General features: G+C 34.2%; 5 protein-coding genes across 8 annotated transcripts; 3 read left to right on the top strand and 2 right to left on the bottom strand.

Moving 5' to 3' along the window:
* The first annotated feature begins 2786 nt into the window (after positions 1-2786).
* Positions 2787-6344, top strand: LOC148784482 (G-type lectin S-receptor-like serine/threonine-protein kinase At4g27290). 2 transcript variants are annotated; one of them, XM_088877297.1, is made up of 7 exons: positions 2787-4363; positions 4457-4594; positions 4705-4829; positions 4915-5125; positions 5227-5464; positions 5536-5686; positions 5819-6344. In XM_088877297.1, the coding sequence occupies exons 1-7, from the start codon at positions 3070-3072 to the stop codon at positions 6125-6127; spliced, it is 2466 nt and encodes an 821-aa protein (XP_088733423.1). In that variant the 5' UTR covers positions 2787-3069; the 3' UTR covers positions 6128-6344. The 2 variants fall into 2 exon arrangements, with proteins under 2 accessions (XP_088733423.1, XP_020554436.1); XM_020698777.2 differs by having other exon boundaries at positions 2789-4363; positions 4451-4594; positions 5819-6343.
* Positions 6345-7655: 1311 nt separating this feature from the next.
* Positions 7656-11568, top strand: LOC105176756 (G-type lectin S-receptor-like serine/threonine-protein kinase At4g27290). The gene is made up of 7 exons (XM_011099657.3): positions 7656-9227; positions 9645-9785; positions 9874-9995; positions 10066-10276; positions 10391-10628; positions 10701-10851; positions 11010-11568. The coding sequence occupies exons 1-7, from the start codon at positions 7952-7954 to the stop codon at positions 11316-11318; spliced, it is 2448 nt and encodes an 815-aa protein (XP_011097959.2). The 5' UTR covers positions 7656-7951; the 3' UTR covers positions 11319-11568.
* A 3118-nt stretch (positions 11569-14686) lies between these two features.
* On the top strand, positions 14687-18331 carry LOC105176755 (receptor-like serine/threonine-protein kinase SD1-7). 3 transcript variants are annotated; one of them, XM_011099655.3, is made up of 7 exons: positions 14687-16097; positions 16526-16663; positions 16744-16868; positions 16940-17150; positions 17265-17502; positions 17574-17724; positions 17837-18331. In XM_011099655.3, the coding sequence occupies exons 1-7, from the start codon at positions 14819-14821 to the stop codon at positions 18143-18145; spliced, it is 2451 nt and encodes an 816-aa protein (XP_011097957.1). In that variant the 5' UTR covers positions 14687-14818; the 3' UTR covers positions 18146-18331. The 3 variants fall into 3 exon arrangements, with proteins under 3 accessions (XP_011097957.1, XP_088733301.1, XP_088733300.1); XM_088877175.1 differs by having other exon boundaries at positions 16007-16097; positions 16526-16575; positions 16747-16868; XM_088877174.1 differs by having other exon boundaries at positions 16007-16097; positions 16526-16575.
* Positions 18332-19330: 999 nt separating this feature from the next.
* On the bottom strand, positions 19331-21315 carry LOC105176772 (G-type lectin S-receptor-like serine/threonine-protein kinase SD1-1). Its single transcript, XM_020698831.2, has 5 exons — positions 21201-21315; positions 20919-21129; positions 20567-20804; positions 20344-20494; positions 19331-20189 (listed from the first exon to the last, which is right to left on the bottom strand). Exons 1-5 carry the CDS (start codon positions 21273-21275, stop codon positions 19881-19883), a joined length of 984 nt encoding a protein of 327 aa, XP_020554490.2. The 5' UTR covers positions 21276-21315; the 3' UTR covers positions 19331-19880.
* Positions 21316-21411: 96 nt separating this feature from the next.
* LOC148784481 (G-type lectin S-receptor-like serine/threonine-protein kinase At4g27290) lies at positions 21412-23310 on the bottom strand. Its single transcript, XM_088877177.1, has 2 exons — positions 21836-23310; positions 21412-21548 (listed from the first exon to the last, which is right to left on the bottom strand). The coding sequence occupies exons 1-2, from the start codon at positions 23109-23111 to the stop codon at positions 21412-21414; spliced, it is 1413 nt and encodes a 470-aa protein (XP_088733303.1). The 5' UTR covers positions 23112-23310.
* Positions 23311-24249: the final 939 nt, after the last annotated feature.

Raw genomic sequence — 24249 nt, 5'->3', positions numbered from 1 at the left:
GATGTTTTCTTTTTCAATTTCTGATTCCATATTTTCAGTTGACTTTTTAATTTTATTTATGTGAATCTAATTTGAATTATCTATTTTCTTTAATATTTACAACTTAATTTTTTTAATATTATGTTTGTGATTATTATACGTCGATGGTGTTAAATATTAAAACAAGTGAGATAGAATTAAAAGTAATATTGTGAAGTGAATTAGAAAGAGATTTGTCATTTTTTAAGAAATTTTCAAAGTTTTGATTGATTACCGTGTGCTATTTGGGGCATGCGTTTACCGCATTTGGAGGAAACGTAAAATGAGACGGTTCGAGCACACTTTGAGGTCGCCAGCTACGTTAGCTAGCTTAATCATAGAGGACGTCAGACTATGGATTCTTAACAAAAATCTTTCTAGCTCTGTTAGCTCTAGTGCACTTTATAAATTATGGCGTATCTCTTGGCCTATCGAAGGATAACATATCATACAAGCACTGTTGTATTATACCTCTATTTTCTAATTATGAAATTTACAGTTCCAAAGAAAAAAGTTTCCATTGAATAAATTTGGAGTTTTATTCTAATATTTAGTTGTTCTTAGTTGAACTTTAATTTATTCTTAAAAAAAATTTCATATTTATTTTTTAGCTTTTCTTATTTTAGATTTTCAATACATGCAGTTGTCTCATTTTATGTGTATAATTACTTATGGTTTCTAAGTTGACTCTTTAATCTGTCAACTTATTTCATATGAAATTCAAATTATAAATTAAAATATAGTGATGACTAAAATGTTGTATAGGATAATTATAAAATCTCTCTTTTAAATGTTATTATTTGATCTTTTCTTTCGGTAAATTACAACAACAATATCCTCCGATGTATGGCGTAATTACAGATACCCTTTGTTATTTGAAAAATTACCGATACTCCAATTTTACGTCTAATAATTAGCACGATCTGTCAGTCTTCGTTAATTTTAATTTTTTTTTGTGATGAACTAATCAAAATAACCTTATGTATTACGAATTATAATTTTATTTATTTATTAAAATTTTTTCTTTTTTTTTATGGACTAAGTGAATGATTTTTTTAATAATTTTTAAAATTTTCATCCTCCCAATTCAATTCTTTTACAAATTTTTATTTTTTAAAAAATAAAAAAATATAATAAGGGCAAAATTGACAAGTTCATACCTCCATCCAAGTATCACATAATTATATGAAATATCACGGGATATTTGTAAGTTTTTAAATAATATGAGTTATTCATAATTATGCTAAACTTTCGAAGAGGTAGTTATAATTTACCCTATTTTTTTAAGCATATTCGTAACTTATAACGTTAATTATACAATATTATATCTCTAGTTTGCTACATTTATTAAACATCTTCTTGTTTTTAAGCTTTATATGTTAATTTTACTATTGATTTGTTAATTATTTTAATGGAAAATTTAATTATAACTTGCATAAATCCTTAATCTCGGAATAATTCTATTAGTGCCATAAGGTTCTATAATTATTTTAGTTATATTTCAATTTTTGAAGGTTCCATCTGGATATTAAATATGGTTGTTGTACTGGGTTAATTATTTTTTTATTATAAAAAAGAATTTAAATAATTATAATTTATAAAAAAGTATAATATATTTATAATGAGTCGTGGATCTGCAAAAATCGTTTTTTTTTTTTTTTAAATCTTTGCCATGTCGTGGATGCAAGTCATGGCTTACAAGAATACATATTTTAAGTCATTTGAACTTGTCCATTTTGAAGATTATTGGGATGTCTCAAAATTTGAGTTGATTCACGACACTACTATTCGTATCTCTAAATGCCCTGGTCAAAGCCAAACATCACGTATCCACAACGAGATGGATTGGATACAAATGCGTGAAAGGTAACATATCTAATAAAGAGATTCTTCTACATAATCAAATGTGCCGGTGCAAGTTTGTTAATAATATTTGTATAGTTCATTGTACTTTTTTAAATTAATACAATTTTAATATTATGATTTTTTAAATTTTAGTATATCGTTAAAATTAATTTTATATAATTAATTTATATAAAATAAAATTAAATGAAAAAGAAATATATAAAAGTTCATGTCAGGGTTTGGAACCACGACACTAAGTCGTGGATTTGATTCACGACATGGGCTTTTTTTTAGAAAAAAAAGTTTTTTAAGTCTGCGACTCGATATATTTTTATCATATATTTTGAATAAATTATATTTATATATTTTAATAATAATTAAATAATTAATAGTTGTATACTACTATTCTTCATCCTCTCACTTCATCATACTTTTATAATCAACTCTTTGAGAGTTGATTTATCGAATTGTACAAAAATCAAAATATTATTTTATTTATTTTTACATACATACTTTTTATATACTAAGTATTTTATACTAATTTTATTTTACTTATTAAAAAGTAAAAAATATACGTTACTATTTTTTAATATTTAACTTAACTACTTTTTATAGTGTGAAGTTCAGTTTACAAATATCGGATCAAAATGCCAAAAAATGGAAAATGATAATTATCAAAATCAAACCATTTAATTCAATTCGTATTCAATAAAACATTTTTGCATACTAATTTTGATTCGACTTTACCGAAAGCAGAGACTATTGAAATTGAGCGTTCAGTCGACATTTTTGACCTACTCTTTGTCCAAACTAATTTTGTGGGCTTCATTTCCTCCTGCCTTCGTTTCATCTTATTTTAACTTCAATTTTTTTTTGGTGGAGAAGTATAGAAACCATCATATAGAATAAATAATTAAATAATAGGTGATTGCTTTCACATAAAAAAAAAAAAAAAGAAATCATTCCATACAACATTCATGTTTCCCACCAAGATGGGTTCAGATTGAAGCTTCTCGGGAGTTGGTCTAAAATTTAATTCTTGGAGTTCTTGACAAATTTTGCCAAGTTATTGAATCTTGAGAGTTTTAAATATTTGTATCAAATTAACATCGTTTTCTCCCCGAGTCATGAAACTGACAATTATTGCATTTTGCTCACCAATCTGTAGAAAATGGAGAATTTCCAACTTCCATTTTCTGATTCGGAATGGAGAATTTCCAGTTAGTTACAACTCTCTGCGCCCTGCTGCTATCCACCACCTTCCTGGAATTCTCTGTCGGGGTAGATACACTGTTCCCACACCAAACTATTGGAACTGGGCAGACTTTGATTTCTCAAAACCAAATGTTTGAGATGGGTTTCTTCTCCCCTGGAACTTCAACAAATAGTTTCCTGGGGATATGGTACAAAAACACACCAGATGTTGTGGTTTGGGTTGCAAATAGGAACAATCCCATCACCGATTCACATGGAGTACTGTTAGGCATAGCTGGAAATCGAACACTGGTTATAAGCAGAAACGGAAGCATTATCTGGTCGGCGGATTCATTAGGGGTGGCAACAAATCCAGTTTTACGGCTTCTGGATACTGGAAACCTGGTTTTTGCAGACAAGGAAAGTGAAAGTTCATCACAGGACTACTACATATGGCAGAGTTTTGATTATCCAACTGATACCTGGTTACCAGGAATGAAGATGATTGATGATGCTGATGCAGGGGTGGAGAAGTATTTGACATCCTGGAAAGATTGGGACGATCCTTCCCCTGGAAATTTCATTTTCAGGATCGTAAACCAGGGCTTGCCGGAATTTGTGGTGCTCAGAGGGACAATGAAAATGTATCGAACTGGAAACTGGAATGGGCTTTACTTTAATGGTATTCCACGCTTTCCGGATGCGATCTTTGATCCTGACATGCTTTTCAAGGAAGAAAGGTTGATATCTATGGTAGAGCCTTATGACAGCTCAATTTTCAAAAGAGTAAAAATAGAGAAATCTGGTATAACCCACCTTTATGTTATGAATGCGAGAAAAGATAAGTGGAACATTGCTAGTGTATATCCACGAGACCCATGGGATGAATACAGCCTGTGTGGTCCTAATGGTATCTGCAGAATTGACAGAGCAACAAGATGTGAGTGCTTTACTGGATTTGCGCCTAAATTCCAAGAAGATTGGGACCTTCAAGATTGGTCCGAAGGATGCATTAGAATTAGGCCGTTGAATTGTGAGGGTGGAGATGGTTTTGTAGAGGTTAGAGGGGTAAAATATCCGGATATGTTGCAGTTTTGGTTAAATTCTAGCATGAGCCTAAGCGAATGCAAGGCTGAGTGCTTAAGGAACTGTAATTGCACGGCATATGCTAATCCGTACATAACTAATGGAGGCAGTGGCTGCTTGATTTGGTTTGGGAATCTCATTGATACGAGAGACGTTATTGGGGCAGATATTAAGCAAAACATCTATCTCCGTGTATCGGCTTCAGAAGTTTCAGAAATAGGTAACTCTATGATCTGACCTACAACTTCTATGTTCCTTTCTTCTCCTACAGTAGTTAAACTAAACTTAAACTCGGTGGTGATTTAAGTTCCAGAGTCCAACAGTGATTTAGATAAGGAAAAGGAGAAGAAAAGGCCTATCAAGCTGATACTGATTTCAATGGTTTCCGGAGTTCTTGTCTCAGTCTTTATTAATAGAGGTATACTTTTAATGACAAGAAGAAAAAGGCGAGGTACGGTGCTGAACTTCTGGAGCTGACTTCTTCAAAATCTTTGATACATTTGAAACATGCACTGAATTTTTTGTTTTTCTACTGTTTTGTATATAAATATGATTATGCAGCAGCACAAAAGAAAACTGAGGATCTAGAATCACCTGTATTCAAATGGGCAACAATTGTGGCTGCAACAAACAATTTCTCCAGGGAAAACATGGTCGGAGAAGGAGGTTTTGGTCCTGTTTACAGGGTAATGTGCTAAGTTAGAGTGCCTAACGTGAATAAAAGCATTAGTTTCATATCTGACTTTTGCTTACATTAACATGCATAAACAGGGCACCTTGTCCGCAGAAGAAGAAATAGCTGTCAAAAGATTGTCAAGAACTTCACGACAGGGTCTTGAAGAGTTCAAAAATGAAGTCATCCTGATTGCCAAACTTCAACATAGAAACCTCGTCAGACTTTTGGGATGTTGCATTGAAGGAGATGAAAGGATGCTAATCTATGAGTATCTGCCAAACAAGAGCCTGGATTGTTTTGTTTTTGGTACACCCTAAGAAAGCCTTCATCTTGTTGTCTTTTAAACTCCCCTAATTTTCTTCTGCCAAATTTCCTATTGCTAATCACAAGATACCAATGACGTGCAGATCAAAATAGAAGGACACTCTTGACATGGCCTAAGCGCTTTGACATAATCATGGGAATTGCAAGGGGACTGCTATATCTCCATCATGATTCCAGACTAAAGATTATCCATAGAGATCTCAAAACAAGCAACATATTACTAGATGAAAATTTAAATCCAAAAATTTCAGATTTCGGCCTGGCAAGAACTTTCAGGGAGGATCAATTTGTTGCTAAAACAAAAAGAGTTGCTGGGACATTGTAAGCTTTCTTCTAACTTAACGAAAAATTATGTTATTCCCGAAAGGAGCTTGACCAATAATTTTATGCAGTGGCTATATGGCTCCAGAATACGCAATACACGGGAAATTCTCAGTGAAGTCCGATATCTTCAGCATGGGAGTAGTTTTGTTAGAGATTGTGAGTGGAAAAAAGAATAGGGGTTTTAACCACTGCACTCACTGTCGTAGCCTTTTGGAACATGTAAGTTTCTTCATGACTATAAATAATTTACAGTTTTACACTACATTTTGCTGATACCTGTCGCGTAGAAAGTCTTACTGAACATGAAAGAAACTAACTTTATGTGTAACCTGGTGGTAATATTCGTAACAGGCATGGTTACTATGGAAAGAAAATAAGATTCTTGAGCTCATGGATGAATGTTTGAACGATACGTTTGTGGAATCTGAAGTGAAGAGATGTGTGCAAGTCGGCTTATTATGCGTTCAGAAATATGCGGAAGACAGGCCAGTAATGTCATCTGTGCTCTTTATGTTAGGAACTGAAGGAGCAGTTTTGCCTGAACCCAAAGAACCTGGATTTTTGATAGAAAGGAGTTCAAGCACTGTGAGAAGTTGTACAGCAGCAAGTACCAACTATGAGAAAGAAACAATGTCCATCACTGACTTGGAGGCCAGATGAACATCAGCTCTCAACATACTATTGTTATTATCCCTCTAATAGATTGAGGAAATTTGTTGCTGCGGTAACTTCACATTTATTAACATTACTCAAGATTTCAAGGTATATGAAAATTTTGGGTAACAGTGATGCAAAAGTGACATCTAAGCACAGTGATGAAAAAGTTTTATCCTTAATTTTTAAAATTAAAATAAATAAATATTAAACTTATTGAATGTTAATTTTGTTTATGTATGCTGGGATGAATTTGTTTTTCTTGTATAGTTGAAAACATGTGTTTGTAAGTTTTCTTTTATTATTTTGTTTTTAATTTTTGTGATGAATTCACATTTTTTTTTCCACTCCAATAATAATTTTAAAAAATAATATACTTAATTTAATTTTTATGAAAAAAAATACCAATTTTGTAAAAAAATGTGGGTCTACCATACCAATCATTTTGCCCCACCAAGATGGTGGTCAAATTTTTTGTCAATATGCTCACTAACTCTGTCCAATAGACCAACGCCAATTGGTGAAGATAATACCAAGCTATTGACAGAGTTGGTAAGCATATTGACAAATAATAGCAAGCTATTAAATTCTCAGAGTTTGAAATATTGATGCTGGCTTTATATTACACTCTTCTTTGAAATTTAGTGCAATTATAATTAAATTTCTTTAATTTTAAAAAATTATATTTAATATCATTAAGATTTATTTTCGTTTAACAAATAAATTTTTTTATTAGTCAAAATTAACTAAATTTGGGATATTAACAAAAATTATGAATAAAAATTAATATTTACCTTAATTGATTTATTACTGATTTATTGCATGTCAAATAATTTTTTTCCGACTACACTATACTTATAATGATGAAGATATATCTCCTTGCATGTATTAACGCATGAACAAGTATAAAGGTACTTTGATCATAAGAAAAATTATCTAACCTACAATAAATTAGTAATAAATGAGTCGGGAGTGAATATATTTTTTTTTCAATACCTTTCCAATAAAAGCCTGGATCATTTCCTTTTTGGTGCAGCCTTAGATATTCTTGATCTTGTTCTCTTGTTTCTAAAATCATTTCATTTGAATATATCAAATTGCAGAGAGATTGAAGCATTTAATGTTGACGTCACTAGCTTTTAAATCATGTGATAAGTGTTTGACATCTATAATTAATCTGATTCGATAAAACTTGATTTGAATAAAAAATTTCTTAACTTACCTACTTGGGAAAAGTTGTTAGTCTAAAAAGAGGGGCGGGGGGAGAGCAATAGGAAACTCGAAAGTCCAAAGAAACTGGATTATCAAACTTGCAAGATCCTTTTCTGGTGAAAGCAACACATCAAACATCTACCTTAAGAGAAAATTCTTCCAATAAGAACACGAGCCCCGTTCCCCTCCACTGGTATTTAAATTCAAGTCGATATTCTTTTTATTTTAATTCTCATTATTTACTTTGTAATATATAATTTATTATAATATTCAAATTCAAAGAAAAAGTCAATAGATCAATTACTTAATTCAATGTATACCAAGCAGAACTACCATTAAAATAGACGCCCAAATTTGTGGACTTGAACTCACAAGCTTTGGTTTTAAAGTCTTGTCAGCTCCATTGACATTTAACTTGAGGATTGTTCATTACATCTTGGCTCCTTGTTAGACTCTACAAAACCACAAAACAACTAATTTACTTGAAGTGTAGCAGAACTAATTACGAGCCAAATGCAGAGATCAGGAGTAAACCTTACACTTGGACAGTTAGCATCTAAATACTGATATGCATAAACTAAGGAAAAATACTCCCTTCATCGATTGCTGGCGTCAAAGATGGCGTGCTGGCATTTCACCGCATTTCTCTACACAATCTTCCATGCCGTGACCTTCCTGAAATTCTCCAGTGGAGCAGATACACTTCTCCCCAACCAAACTATTGTTAATGGGCAGACTTTGATTTCTCAGAGCCAAATTTTTGAGGTGGGGTTCTTCTCCCCTGGCGCATCCGCAAATAGTTTCTTGGGCATATGGTACAGAAATACTCCGGATGTCGTTTGTTGGGTTGCAAACAGAAACTATCCCATCACAGATCCAGAAGGGGTATCTTTAGCTATAGCCAGGAATGGAACACTAGTAATAAGTAGTGCTGGAAGAGTTATTTGGTCGGCGAATTCAGGCCGGGTGGCTTCCAATCCAATTTTGCAGCTCTTGGACACTGGGAATCTTGTTGTTGTATATGAGGCTGGTGAATCTTCTTCTCAAGAGAGCTACATATGGCAGAGTTTTGACTATCCAAGTGATACCAGGTTGCCTGGGATCCATATGGTAGATGACCCTGATACTGGTACGGAAAAGTATTTGACCGCATGGAGAAATCCTGATGATCCGTCCCCTGGAAATTTCAGTTACAGGATAGAAAACCATGGCTTGGCTGAAATGGTTATTTTCCAGGGGACGACGAAAAAATATCGCTCTGGCCAATGGAACGGGCTTGGCTTCACTGGAATTTCCCCCTCTCTGAGGCCACGTTACAAGTCCGACCTCAAGTTCAAGAACGATGTATTGGTATATCTGTCTGAGATTTACGACAGTTCAATTGTTGAAAGAATAACAATAGAGCCATCTGGAATTGTCCAGCGTTATAGTATGAATGAGAAGAAAGATAAGTGGAATCTCTTGTACTCGCTTCCACGAGACCCTTGTGACAATTATGGCCAATGTGGGCCTTACGGTATTTGCAGCACGGACAAAACACCGACATGTGAGTGTTTGAAGGGATTTGCCCCTAAGGCACAACAGGAGTGGGATTGGTCCAGCGGATGTGCAAGAATTAGGCCATTGAACTGCGGGGATGGTGATGGTTTCATTGGGGTTCCAAGGGTAAAATTTCCTGATATGCTGAAATTTCTGTTGAATACTAGCATGACCATTGGTGAATGTCAAGCCGAATGCTTGAAAAATTGTAACTGCACGGCATATGCTAATCCATACATAACCGATGGACGCAGTGGTTGCTTGATATGGTATGGGGATCTTATTGATATCAGAGAGGTTCCCGAAGCAGATAACAAGCAAATTGTTTATATTCGCTTGCCAGTTTCGGAACTGGGTAAGTGTATTTTATGGCCACTTATTGAGATTCTTTGGCGGTAACTTAATTTTTAAACATAACAGGGACATTAGAAAGCGGAGCAAGTTATTATTTGCACTGTGTAGTTCAGCTTATCACTTGATAGTATAGAGAAATTTTCGAGTACTATGAATCATACCATGAGCGTAAGTATATAACAAAATCAATTGGAGATAAACAATAAATCTTGTAGCCTGTTGAAAGTTGATTAAACAGTTCTCTTAGTGTTAGAATTAGAAATGTGCCTTGATAGTTCAGGTAGAGCATTTACTTGGATGTTTATGTTATACGATGAAGATGTTAAGTTTTATAATGAGGTAAGTAAAAGCTTGATGTAGAAAGTTCAACGAACAGGATGTGAAGAATATTTCCATGAACCAGTTTTTTCCCATGCAGAATCTAGCAATAATTTAGAGAAGACGAAAAGGAACAAGAAAATGCCTAGAAAGGTAAGACTGATATTAGTGGCTGCTGGAGTTGTTTTCTTTTGCTTCATCTGTTGCGTTACGCTTGTTATTAGAAGACTGAAGAGACGAGGTAATAACTCTACTGAATAATATTCTATGACTCATTTAAAAGCATGAATTCGAGCAAACTTTAAGCAATGTCGTTTTTCCCAATGCAGCACGAAGGAAAAATGAGGATTTAGAATTACCTTTGTTCAAATTATCAATGATTGCTGCTGCGACAAACAACTTCTCTTGTGGAAATAAGATTGGGGAAGGAGGCTTTGGTCCTGTTTACAAGGTAAGTTGTTAGAAGAAAACCAACAGATTTTGCCAATTTGAATGCAAAACCAACACATGCCTATACTCAGGGCAACTTGTCAGCACAAGAAGAAATAGCAGTAAAAAGACTGTCGAAAACATCCACACAAGGTCTTGAAGAGTTCAAAAATGAAGTTATTCTCATTGCCAAACTTCAACACAGAAACCTTGTCAGGCTTTTGGGATGTTGCATTGAAAGAGAGGAAAGATTGCTTATATACGAGTACATGCCGAATTGGAGCCTGGATTATTTTGTTTTTGGTATGACCAAAGAAGCTCCCTAGAAAATTTCAGTTTCTTGATCTCATTCTGCTAAACTTCAAGGTGATTTAACTATCTCATGCTGATAACCACAGGATGTTCAATTTCTTGCAGATGAGACTAGAAGAAAATTGTTGACATGGCCTAAACGCTTTGATATCATAATGGGAATCGCAAGAGGACTCCTCTATCTCCATCATGATTCTAGATTAAGAATAATCCATAGAGATCTGAAAACAAGCAATATTCTACTGGATGCAAATTTGAATCCAAAAATTTCTGACTTTGGCTTAGCAAGAACTTCGGGAGGTGATCAAAATACTGACAGGACAAAGAGAGTTGTTGGGACTTAGTAAGTACTCTTTTATTTCAATAAAGCACTTTGTTATTTTCCATGCGACCTCATGGCTAACATTTTATACAGTGGTTATATGGCTCCAGAATACGCTATTCACGGGAAGTTCTCTGTGAAATCTGATGTCTTTAGCATGGGAGTCCTCTTGTTAGAGATAGTGAGCGGCAAAAGGAACAGGGGCTTTAATTATTCCAATCACCATCATAGCCTTTTGGGACATGTAAGTCGCACATATAAATTTAAGGGATAATTTTCCATAAAGTTTAAGCTGTTCTTCATGCTAGTTGCAAATACTTTAGGACACATCATCACTCTTGAACTTTTGTTTGTGGTAAGCGCTAGCGTTTGAAAAGAGAAACAATGTTGCAATTGTCGCAGGCATGGCTACTATGGCAAGAGAACAAGGATGTAGAGCTAATGGATGAATGTTTGAATGACACATTTGTTGAATCTCAAGTAAAGAGATGCATTCAAGTAGGCTTGTTATGCGTGCAGAGATTTCCAAAAGACAGGCCAGTCATGTCGTCTGTGCTTTTCATGTTAGGAAGCGAGGGAGTTGTTCTGCCTCAGCCTGAGGAACCTGGATTTTTCATGGAAGGGAGTTGCAGCAATAGCACAGAAAATCCTATACCAAGTACAGGGTCCAAAAAGGGTTCAATCACCATTACTGAACTGGAACCCAGGTAGAGAAAAGCATTGTGATTTCTTGGGCCTGGATTTTCTTAATGGAAGGGAATTCTAACTCTGCAAGAAGTTGTACATCAAATAGTACTAATTATGAAGAAACACACAGGTCCATCACTGATTTGGAGGCTAGATGAAGAGGTTTCAACGTATTACTACCTCTTCTTTTGTTAGCCCGCTGGTACTTTGTAAGAGAGAAATTTTCTTGGGAAAAAAGCTACTGTGGCAACTTTAGTAAAAAATACGTTCATTACATGTAAAGCATATGTAGAGTAAAACAACTTACTCACAAAAATATAGGGGCAAATGCAAGACCCACCATGTGATATTTGGTATGCGCAAAACACTCCCGGTAAAATAATAGCAGTTTATCTGCATATTTTTTTTAAAATGAAGCAAATACTTCTATAAAGGTGTAGTACATGCATCCCTCATGCAATTTATACGCAAGTTTTGTGGGACTTCTTCTTTTTCCGATAGCAACATAAAAACTTTATAATAAAATATTATTTTCTATATAAATATATAATATCAAGGATCAATAGTAAAATCATGGACCTGATTTTAAGTGAAAAGTTTTCTATCATATTTAATAATCCCATTTAATTTCGTCTTTTTACTCTCATCACAATCAACCCCCCCTCCTCCTCTTTTCATTTTATAAGGAAACAACTTAAAATTAATCCATGAGAAATCAACCCTACTCACTATTTCTCCAAAGTATTTATAGAAAATTATTTTTGGTGGTCTCGATACTATCTTAATAAAAAGTCTAAATGAAAATTGATTTTACCCTCAATTGATACTGACTTATTGCAGGTCAAATAATTTTTTTCAACTAATCTACCTTTATAACGGTGAAAATATATCTCCTATCATGCATTAACGTGTGAAACGTATAAGGGTAATTTGATCAAATAAATATATTTATTTGATCTATAATAAATCAGTAATAAATCAATCGGGAGTAAATGTAGGTTCTTTTTTTCAACTTTTTGTTAATATCAGCAAATTCGATAAATTTTGATTAACGAAAAAACTTATTTGTTAGATAAAAATAAACATAAAAAATATTAAATATAATTTTTTAAATTATAAAAAATTTATATATAATTAAATTAAACCTAAAAAAAGAACTGTGTAGCTATCCCTAAATAAAATGACAGGTATGTATAGTATAAACTGTATCACAATGTTTGAATTTGTGTTTTGAGATGGGCCAAAATACAAAACTATATTTGGTTTGTGTTTCTGCACACTTTGACTAGGTGTGCAATTTTAATTTTAAAATATTTTTTATTACTCTTTTTTCTTTTTTTCTCGTTTTTGTCTGTTTCTTTCTTTTCTCTCTCCGCTGTTTTCTTCTCTTTCTTCTTTCTTCTCTCTTTTCTGCTTTTATCTTTTGTTCTTCTTGCCTTCTCCGTTCGGCAGATCTTCTTTAACCTTCTCTTTTCTAATGAATGTAATTTCAACATGTTAGTATAGTGCATTTAACTCTTGATTACATTTTTTTTCAACTTAGACCATTTAAATTGTTTGTACTCAAAATTTTTCCTATTTCAATGAAATATTTGAGAAACTTGAAAATTGAGGATAATATACCAATAATACATACTTAATTCTAAAATTTTTATTTAAATTTTATATATTATATTTTTTCATTCCAAAGATAAAGTCTAACAAAATCATTTTGGAGACAATACTACAATGTATTTAATTATGTATTAAAATTATAATTATTATTTAAAATATAAAAAGAAATTCCTCAATAAAAAAAAATTACTTAACATAAATATATATACTATATTTCACTAACAAACAAAATACTATATACAGACACATATATATTAATATATATATTCAAAAATATGATTTGACAATGAACAGTAACTCATGTCTCCCAAATCCCAATATCAAACCTATACAACTTATTTTATATTATTTTATATTATATCAAAATAAAAATCTAAACATATCATCTATCTCAAAACGTATACTTACTTATTTTTATTTTTCTCTCTTTATTTTCAAAACACCATGTCAAAACATTCAAAATATTAATGCATAGTGTATAATTCAGGCCACCCCTCATTTATTAGCTCCACCGCCCAACTTGCAACTGCCCATTTAAATGGATGTGGCAGCTCCTGTTTCCTGTTCTTAGACTTTGTTGTGGAGAGTTGACCAAAATTAATATATATATGTAAATTAATAATAAGATAAAGCATAATGAGCTTCAAAGATTTAGCATAATTATGAATATTTTCTTATTATTTGAAAAAGTACCAATATCCCTTAGTTTCAACGACAGTCTAACAATTAGCTCATTCCGTTAGTTTTCGTTAGATTTCCATCAATATGGTGAAACGACCGAAATGGCCTTATTGATTAAAAATGATAACTTTATTTATTTTTTAAAATTTTTTATTAACTAAGTGGATAATTTTTTTTTATAATTTTTCATTCACTCGTTCCGATTCTTTAACCAATTATTATTTTTTTTAAAAAAAATACAGTAAAGACATAGTTGGTAATTTTTTACTTTCATTCGAGAATTACATAATTTCATCAAATACCATGAGAGTATTTATAATTTTACAAACAACGAGGAGTATGCGTAATTATGCCATACCTCATAAAATATTATTGTAATTTATCCTAAATAATAATAATTAAATAAATATAAAGAAAGTCAATGATAATAACTTAGTTCATAAAAGTTAACACCACTAATCCTTCTTTTTAAGAGAAGAAATTATATCTCCAAGCAACATTAGCGTTATAATTAAACGTCGGCCACATTGAAAAATGAAAAATTTGTCTCTAAGTACACCATCTATTACCCTATAATTAAGCAAATTATTTTATAAAGATTAATAAGTATAATACCTTTGATTGGTAAAAAATTAACTAATTAAATAATAAATATATTATATTTATTTAATAATTAAGATCAGATTATTTCAACCACACACAAGATTATTAAATGCATGATTTGACATATCAAAAATATCTAGTTGAACTCCTAATCCGCACACCACCACCTCTAGCGTACGGATCCAAACACAGACCCGTCAGGTGCCCCCTCAATTCTCGCATGCAAGTTGTTACTGTCAAAGTCTTCTTACAAGAACATGACATGAGCCCCGTCCTCCTGATTTAGAATACAAAATTCTTAATCAAATTAGATTCAGATAAAATTGAATTAATTATAAAATAAGTATATTTTATATATTTTTTGATTGATTATTTTTTTTAATATATATTAGTCGCACAATAAATATATTATATTTACCATATCATTGAAATTTAACTCAACTAATCTTTGGGACCTTGTTAGACTTGATAAAACTACAATTCAACTAATTTACTACCAGTAGCTAGTAAGAATGACAGTGGTGTTAACCCGGAGATGAGGGGGCAACATCTCATGCAGAAAGTTAGCATCTATATACTGATATGCATAAGCAAAATTCTCCCTTCTTCACTTGCTGGCGTCAAAGATGGCGTACTGGCATTTCACCACATTTCTCTGCACAATCTTGCATGCCGTGACCTTACTGAAATTCTCCATTGGAGCAGATACACTTCGGCCCAACCAAACTATTGTTAATGGGCAGACTTTGATTTCTCAGAGCCAAATTTTTGAGGTGGGGTTCTTCTCCCCTGGCGCATCCGCAAATAGTTTCTTGGGCATATGGTACAGAAATACTCCAGATGTCGTTTGTTGGGTTGCGAACAGGAACAATCCCATCACAGATCCAGAAGGGGTATTTTTAGCTATAGCCAGGAATGGAGCACTGGTTATAAGCGGTGCTGGAAGGGTTATTTGGTCGGCGAATTCATCAGGCCGAGTGGCTTCCAATCCAATTTTGCAGCTCTTGGACACTGGAAATCTTGTTGTTGTAGACGAGGCTGGTGAATCTTCTTCCCCAAAGAGCTACATATGGCAGAGTTTTGACTACCCAAGTGATACCAGGTTGCCTGGGATGGACATGGTAGACAACACTGATACTGGTCAGGAGAAGTATTTGACCTCATGGAGAAATTCCGATGATCCATCCCCTGGAAATTTCAGCTACAGGATAGAAAACCAGGGCTTGGCTGAAATGGTTATTTTCCAGGGGACGACGAAAATATATCGCACTGGCCAATGGAACGGGCTTGGCTTCATGGGAACTCCCCCCTATCAGAGTCCAGCTTTCAAGTCCAATTTCGAGTTCAAGAACGATGTATTGGTATCTATGTCTGAGATTTATAACTATTCAATGGTTGCAAGATTAAGAATAGAGCCATCTGGAATTCTCCAGCGATATAGTATGAATGAGAAGAAAGATAAGTGGAATCTCGTCTTCACGCTTCCACAAGACCTATGTGACAATTATGGCCGATGTGGGCCTTATGGTATTTGCAACACTGACAAAACACCAATATGTGAGTGTTTGAAGGGATTTGCCCCTAAGGCACAACAGGAGTGGGATTGGTCCAGCGGATGTGCAAGAATTAGGCCATTGGACTGCGGGGATGGAGATGGTTTCGTTGGGCTTTCAGGGGTAAAGTTTCCTGATATGCTGAAATTTTGGTTGAATACTAGCATGACCATTGATGAATGTCGAGCCGAATGCTTGAAAAACTGCAACTGTACGGCATATGCTAATCCGTATAGAACCGGTGGACGCAGTGGTTGCTTGATTTGGTTTGGGGATCTTATTGATATCAGAGAGGTTCCTGGAGCAGATAACAAGCAAATTCTCTATATTCGCTTGCCAGTTTCGGAACTGGGTAAGGGTTTCTTATGATCACTTACTGAGAATCTTTGCAGCCTTCAAAAGTATAGGTTTCTCAATTTGTAAACATAGCAGGGACATTAAAGCCGAACAAGTTATTATTTCCACTGTGTAGTTCAGCTTAGAACTTGATAATGCAGACAAAATGTCAAGAGCTAGGAAGCATACCGTGAGTGTAAGTAAATAACAAAATCAGATGAAGATAAAACTAAATCTTGTAGCCTGTTGAAAGTTGATCAAACAGTTCTCTTTGTGTCAAAATTAGAGATGTGCCTTGATAGTTCAGGTAGAACATTTACTTGGATGTTTATGTTATACGAAGATGTTCAAAGTTTTATAATGAGGTAAGTACAAGCTTGATGTAGACAGTACAATGAACAGGATGTGAAGAATATTTCCATGAGACAGTTTTTTACCTTGCAGAATCTACCAATTTAGAGAAGACGCAAAGGAAGAAGAAAATGCCTGGAAAGGTAAGACTGACATTAGCTGCTGCTGGAGTTGTTTTCTTTTGCTTGATCTGTTGCACTACACTTGTGATTAGAAGACTTAAGAGACAAGGTAATAACTCTAGCACATAATTTCTATGACTTGTTTGTATGAACTCGAGCGAACTTTAAGCAATGTCGATTTTCCCACAGCAGCAGAAAGGAAAAATGAGGACTTAGAATTACCTTTGTTCAGATTATCAATGATTGCTGCTGCGACAAACAACTTCTCTAATGGAAACATGATCGGGGAAGGAGGTTTTGGTCTTGTATACAAGGTAAGTTTGTAGAAGAAAACCAACAGTATTTTGCCAATCTGAATGCAAAACTAACACACATGTATACGCAGGGCAACTTGTCAGCAGAAGAAGAAATAGCAGTAAAAAGACTGTCGAAAACATCCACACAAGGTCTTGAGGAGTTCAAAAATGAAGTTATTCTCATTGTCAAACTTCAACACAGAAACCTTGTCAGGCTTTTGGGATGTTGCATTGAAGGAGAGGAAAGATTGCTAATATACGAGTACATGCAGAATGGGAGCCTGGATTATTTTGTTTTTGGTATGGGCAAAGAAGTTCCTTTGTAAATTTCAATTTCTTGATCTCATTCTGCTAAACGTCAAGTTGATATAACTATCTAATGCTGATAACCACAGGATGTTTAATTTCTTGTAGATGAGACTAGAAGAAAATTGTTGACATGGCCTAAACGCTTTGATATCATAATGGGAATCGCAAGGGGACTGCTCTATCTCCATCATGATTCAAGATTAAGGATTATCCATAGAGATCTCAAAACAAGCAATATTCTACTGGATGCAAATTTGAACCCAAAAATTTCGGATTTTGGGTTAGCAAGAACTTCAGGATGTGATCAAAGTGTAGACAGGACAAAGAGAGTCGTCGGGACATAGTAAGTTCTCTTTATCTCAACAAAGCATTTAGTCACTTTCCATGTGAACTCATGGCTAACATTTTATGCAGTGGTTATATGGCTCCAGAATACGCTATTGATGGTAAGTTCTCTGTGAAATCTGATGTCTTTAGCATGGGAGTCCTGTTGTTAGAGATAGTGAGCGGCAAAAGGAACAGGGGCTTTACTTATTGTGGTCACCATCATAGCCTTTTGGGACATGTAAGTTGCACATATAAATTTATGCTTTGATTATCCAAAACTTTTAATCATGTTAGTTACATATACTTTACAACACATCTTGAAATGAGAAAAACGGTTGCAATTATCGCAGGCATGGCTATTATGGCAAGAGAACAAGGATCTAGAATTAATAGATGAATGTTTGAATGACACATTTGTTGAATCTCAAGTAAAGAGATGCATACAAGTAGGGTTATTATGCGTTCAGAGATTTCCAGAAGACAGGCCAGTCATGTCGTCTGTGCTTTTCATGTTAGGAAGTGAGGGAGTTGTTCTGCCTCAGCCCAAGGAACCTGGATTTTTCATGGAAGGGAGTTGTAGCAATAGTGCAGAAAATCATATACGAAGTACAGAGTCCAACAAAGGTTCAATCACCATTACAGAACTGGAACCCAGGTAGAGAAAAACAATGTGATTTCTTAAACTTCAGTTGAGCCTAATACAAGAAAACATCACTCTTCAACGATTTGTGCAAGAGGGTGGCTTGAAGCCGGAGTGGATTTCCTATTCCAAATCACATATATACACCAGGTGTATAAAAATTATATAATCAATTTTATCTGAAAAAGGATTTGTGGAATCCAAAGTGAGGAGATGTGTACAAGTTGGCTTGTTTGTGCGTTCAGAAATTTGCTAAAGATCGGCCGGTCATATCATCTGTGCTTCTCATGTTAGGAACTGGAGCTCAGGGAGGCGTTCACTTGTCACTATATTTTGATACGTGCGAAGGTTGATCGAAGTATAGGCTTAATCTAAGACGCCAGGCGAAAAATATATGAGAATTATATCGACCCGGCCCGGGTTAAGAGGCATGCTCTTGAGCTCTCTGATAAGTCTACCGAAAAAAAATAAATAAATAGAATTTATTAGTCAATAAATGATAAAACTTATTAATAAATAACTTATAAAAATTTATTATTAAATAACTAAAACTTATTTAAAAACAATGAAGATGTTCAAGAACTTCCCACGACTTCCTCGGTTGTGGAGACTAGATTTCTGCACTAGTGTGCGAAGAAAGCAGTGGTGGAGGGCGGGCGAAGAGGCGTCCGGGCTGGGCGAGAAGCGGCAGATTTGGGGAAGAAGACGACCTAGTTCCCTAATTTTTCATTTATTTTTTGTTCTTTTTCTTGAAAACTAAAGAAAAAGAAAAAACCTAAAGAAATTTAAAAAAATTAAATAGAAGTGTAATTTTATATTTTTAAAGGAGTGTAGGTGTATAATTAATCTTTAAAATTAATAAGTATCTAAAAGGATATGTTGGCAAAATAAAAAATTGCGAGAAATTTTACAAATATTCATACTTTTTTCATATAGATAATAGTAAATTACAACATGTGCCTACGAGGTTTTTATTAATTAAAAATATTTTTTCGCTGTTTGAAAAATTATAAATATTTCTTAAAATTATAAATAACTTAACAAATATCCTTTATGATAAATCATTATAAAAAAAAATTATTATAATTTTTTAAATAATAAAAAATATTTATAATTAAAGCAAACCTCACAAAAATCGTTATATTTTTACCTACAAATAATAATGTGCCTACAAGCATATAAAAATGAACCCAACATTATTTTCTATGGCCTAAATTAGGACTAGGCTAATTGCTGGCTGCAGCTTGCCCTCTTCCACAAACCATTTGATATAGACGTAAAGAAATGTACAATCTAAAAAGGTAAGGCTTAGGGAATAGAGGGGAGCGCGATCTAGAAAATGATCGACTTCATTGAAAATATACGAGTTCCAGAGAGAATATTTTTATTTAGGGGACAAATATCTATCTCGAGATTGTTATAAGAGAATTTTACGAGACAAACAATACGTGTTCTTGCCCAAGATAAAAGACAAGATATTATCTGATATCTTGAAGGATTTGTACGAGATAAGCTAGTATGAAAGAAGAGATTTTATACATCTTCCTAAAAAATGTACCAAGTGCCCCTTTTTTTTACACTCTATAAATAGGAATAATTTATTAAGGAAAAGGCAAATAATTTAAAAAAAAAAAAAAAACTTTTTACACCAACCATCCTTGAGATCTATAAAAACCGCCCTTATCTCACCATTGAAGAATGATACTTTCTTGTATTATGCCCAAATGAAGTGCAAAAAATCACATGGCTTTTCTCTACCTGGCTTCCAGTTCAGTAATGGTGATTGAACCTTCGATGGTCTCCCTACTTGGTGTATGATTGTCTGCACTATTGCTACAACTCCCTTCCATGAAAAACCCAGGTTCCTTGGGCTGAGGCAGAACAACTCCCTCACTTCCTAACATGAAAAGCACAGACGACATGACTGGCCTGTCTTCTGGAAATCTCTGAACGCATAATAACCCCACTTGTATGCATCTCTTTACTTGAGATTCAACAAATGTGTCCTTCAGACATTCATCCATTAACTCTAGATCCATGTTCTCTTGCCATAGCAGCCATGCCTGTGATAATTGCAACCATTTTTCTCATTTCAAACGCTAGCGCTTACCGCTAACAAGAGTTCAAGAGGGCTGTGTTGTAAAGTATTTGCAACTAGCATGAAAAGTGGCTTAAATTTATGGAAAATTATCCCTTAAATTTACACGTGCGACTTACATGTCCCAAAAGGTTATGATGGTGATTGGAATAATTAGAGCCTCTGTTCCTTTTGCCGCTCACTATCTCTAACAAGAGGACTCCCATGCTAAAGACATTGGATTTCACAGAGAACTTCCCGTGAATAGCATATTCTGGAGCCATATAACCACTATATACAATGTTAGCCATGAGGTCGGATGGAAAATGACAAAGTGCTTTGTTGAGATAAAAGAGAACTTACTAAGTCCCGACAACTCTCTTTGTCCTGTCAGTAATTTGATCACCTCCCGACGTTCTTGCTAAGCCAAAGTCAGAAATTTTTGGATTCAAATTTGCATCCAGTAAAATATTGCTCGTTTTCAAATCTCTATGGATAATCATTAATCTTGAATCATGATGGAGATAGAGCAGTCCCCTTGCGATTCCCTTTATGATATTAAAGCATTCAGGCCATGTCAACAATTTTCTTCTAGTCTCATCTACGAGAAATTAAACATCTTGTGGTCATCAGCATTAGATACTTAAATCAACTTGAAGTACGGCAGAATGAGATCAAGAAACTGAAATTTACTAGGGATTTTCTTTGGCCATACCAAAAACAAAATAATCCAAGCTGCCATTCTGCATGTACTCATATATTAGCAATCTTTCATCTCTTTCAATGCAACATCCTAAAAGCCTGACGAGGTTTCTATGTTGAAGTTTGGCAATGAGAATAACTTCATTTTTGAACTCTTCAAGACCTTGTGTGGATGTTTTCGACAGTCTTTTTACTGCTATTTCTTCTTGCGCTGACAAGTTTCCCTGCGTATACGTGTGTTTTGGTTTTGCATTCAGATCGGCAAGATACTGTTTATTTTCTTCCAACAACTTACCTTGTATACAGGACCAAAACCTCCTTCCCCAATCATGTTTCCACTAGAGAAGTTGTTTGTAGCAGCAGCAATCATTGATAATCTGAACAAAGGCAATTCTAAATCCTCAAATTTCCTTCCTGCTGCTGTGGAGAAAACGACATTGCTTAAAGTTTGCTCGAGTTCATACTTTCAAACGAGTGATAGAACATTATTTACTAGTGTTGTTACCTCATCTCTTCAGTCTTCTAATCACAAGCATAGCGCAACAGATGAAGCAAAAGAAAACAGCTCCAGAAGCAGCTAATATAAGTGTGAACTTTTCTGGCATTTTCTTCCGATTCGTCTTCTGTAAATTATTGTTAGATTCTGCAAGGGAAAAAACTGTCTCACAGAAATATTCTTCAAGGTTATCTGAACTATCAAGGCACATTAAATACAGAGAACTGTTTTATTTATCTTCATTTGATTTTGTTATTTATTAACACTATGGTATGCTTCATAGTTCTTGACATTTAATCTGTACTATCAAGTTCTAAGCTGAGCTAGACAGTAACTTGTTTGGTTTTAATGTCCCCGCTATGTTTACAAATTGAGATACCTATACTTTTGAAGGCTGCAAAGATTCTCAGTAAGTGACCATAAGAAACACTTACCCAGTTCCGAAATTGGCAAGCGAATATAGAGAATTTGCTTGTTATCTGCTCCGGGAACCTCTCTGATATCAATAAGATCCTCATACCATATCAAGCAACCACTGCGTCCACCAGTTATGTATGGATTAGCATATGCCGTGCAGTTACAGTTTTTCAAGCATTCGGCTTGACATTCACCAAGGGTCATGCTAGTATTCAACCAAAATTTCAGCATATCAGGAAACTTTACCCCTGAAACCCCAATGAAACCATCTCCATCCCCGCAGTTCAATGGCCTAATTCTTGCACATCCGCTGGACCAATCCCACTCCTGTTGTGCCTTAGGAGCAAATCCCTTCAAACACTCACATATCCGTGTTTTGCCAGTGCTACAAATACCGTAAGGCCCACATCGGCCATAATTGTCACATAGGTCTTGTGGAAGCGTGAAGACGAGATTCCACTTATCTTTCTTCTCATTCATACTATAACGCTGGAGAATTCCAGATGGCTCTATTATTATTCTTGCAACAGTTGAATAGTTGTAAATCTCAGACATAGACTCTAATACATCGTTCTTGAACTTGAAATCGGACTTGAAATCTGGACTCTGATAGGGGGGAGTTCCCATGAAGCCAAGCCCATTCCATTGGCCAGTGCCATATATTTTGGTGGTCCCCTGGAAAATAACCAATTCAGCCAAGCCCTGATTTTCTATCCTGTAAGTGAAATTTCCAGGGGATGGATCATCGGAATTTCGCCATGAGGTCAAATACTTCTCCTGACCAGCATCAGTGTTGTCTACCATGTTCATCCCAGGCAACCTGGTATCACTTGGATAGTCAAAACTCTGCCATATGTAGCTCTTTTGAGAAGAAGATTCACCAGTCTCATCTACAACAAGAAGATTTCCAGTGTCCAACAGCTGCAAAATTGGATTTGAAGCCCCCCCTGATGAATTCGTCGACCAGATAACCCTTCCCGCCCTGCTTATAACTAGCGATCCATTCCTGGCTATGGCTAAAACTACCCCGTCTGCATCTCTGATCGGATTGTTTCTGTTTGCAACCCAACAAACGACATCCGGAGTATTTCTGTACCATATGCCCAAGAAACTATTTGTGGATTCACCAGGGGAGAAGAACCCCGCCTCAAAAATTTGGCTCGGAGAAATCAAAGTCTGCCCATTAACAATAGTTTGGTTCGGAAAAAGTGTATCTGCTCCAATGGAGAATTTCAGGAAGGTCACAGCATGGAAGATTGTGTAGAGAAATGTGATGAAATGCAAGAACGCCATTGTTGACGGCAGCAAGTGATGAAGGAACTAGTTTTCCTTAGTTTATGCATATCAGTATTTAGATGCTAAATTTCGTTATGTAATGCTCTCTCCTGATCTCCGAGTTAACAGTACATATTTCTGCATTACATTGGTAGTAAAGTAGTTGAGTTGTGGTTTTATAAGCTCTAACTGGGCTCATGTCATGTCCTTGTAAGAAGAGTTTACTCTTAAATACATTCACAGCAACAACTTGTATGTGATGTGGTTTCTTGGGGCATCGCTGCCAACCTGTCTAACTCAAATCATGTCTGTAGTCAAAAGATGTTCATTCTCAAATGAAGGAATGGGATATTTACAGGGACTAGTAATGAATGCCTGTCTTGATCAAATATATTAATTAATTTAGAATAAAAAAATATATTCTCAAAATATTGTATCTTAATATTTAAGAAAATTTCAAATCAATTGAAAACACTAAATTTTAATTAACAATATAACTTAAATATTTGGTAATCCAGTTATCTTCATAACTCTCTCTCTCCCCATTTTCTTCTTGCTTCTTTGATAGATTTTGTCATATATTTTCTTTTCAAATTATTAAGAGTTTTTTCGTTATAGCTTGAAATTTGAATCTCAAATTGTTTTTATTTTTATTTTTTGCGCAATCCTCTTTTTTCTTCAGTAGAGTCCTCATTTTTGTTGATTGCAATGAGAAATTGAAATTCTATACAATTTTGTAAAAGCGTCGCCCAAACTGTAGCTAAAAAGAAATTCATATAAAATATAGTTTATGGTTAGTCGAAACTTTTGAATAATGAATTCACAAAAATTCAAACTTGTATTTTTTGTATTGTAGTTTAATATACTCTTAAGTAATCATTGTCAACTATTTTCTTAATTAATTTTTTCACTATACCAAAAAAATATATTATTGAAAGAAAAATTCTAAGTTAATTTATCATATTTAGTTAGCATAAACATATATTAAGTAAATATTTTTTATAAATAATGAGAATTAAAAAAATAAAATTTGCTTAATTACACAAAATATACCGAGTCGTAACTTATGTGTACTTATCATAAAAATATTATAAGTTCAATTAAGGATTTATAACATGTATTAATGGTAATTAATATACTTTAGTTTATAGATAAA

This window comes from Sesamum indicum, linkage group LG13 (genome assembly GCF_026168435.1).
Source record: "Sesamum indicum cultivar Baizhima isolate 11 linkage group LG13, ASM2616843v1, whole genome shotgun sequence".
NCBI classification, from domain to species: domain Eukaryota; kingdom Viridiplantae; phylum Streptophyta; class Magnoliopsida; order Lamiales; family Pedaliaceae; genus Sesamum; species Sesamum indicum.
Note: the sequence above shows the minus strand (reverse complement) of the source record. Positions and strands in the feature narration are given on the sequence as shown.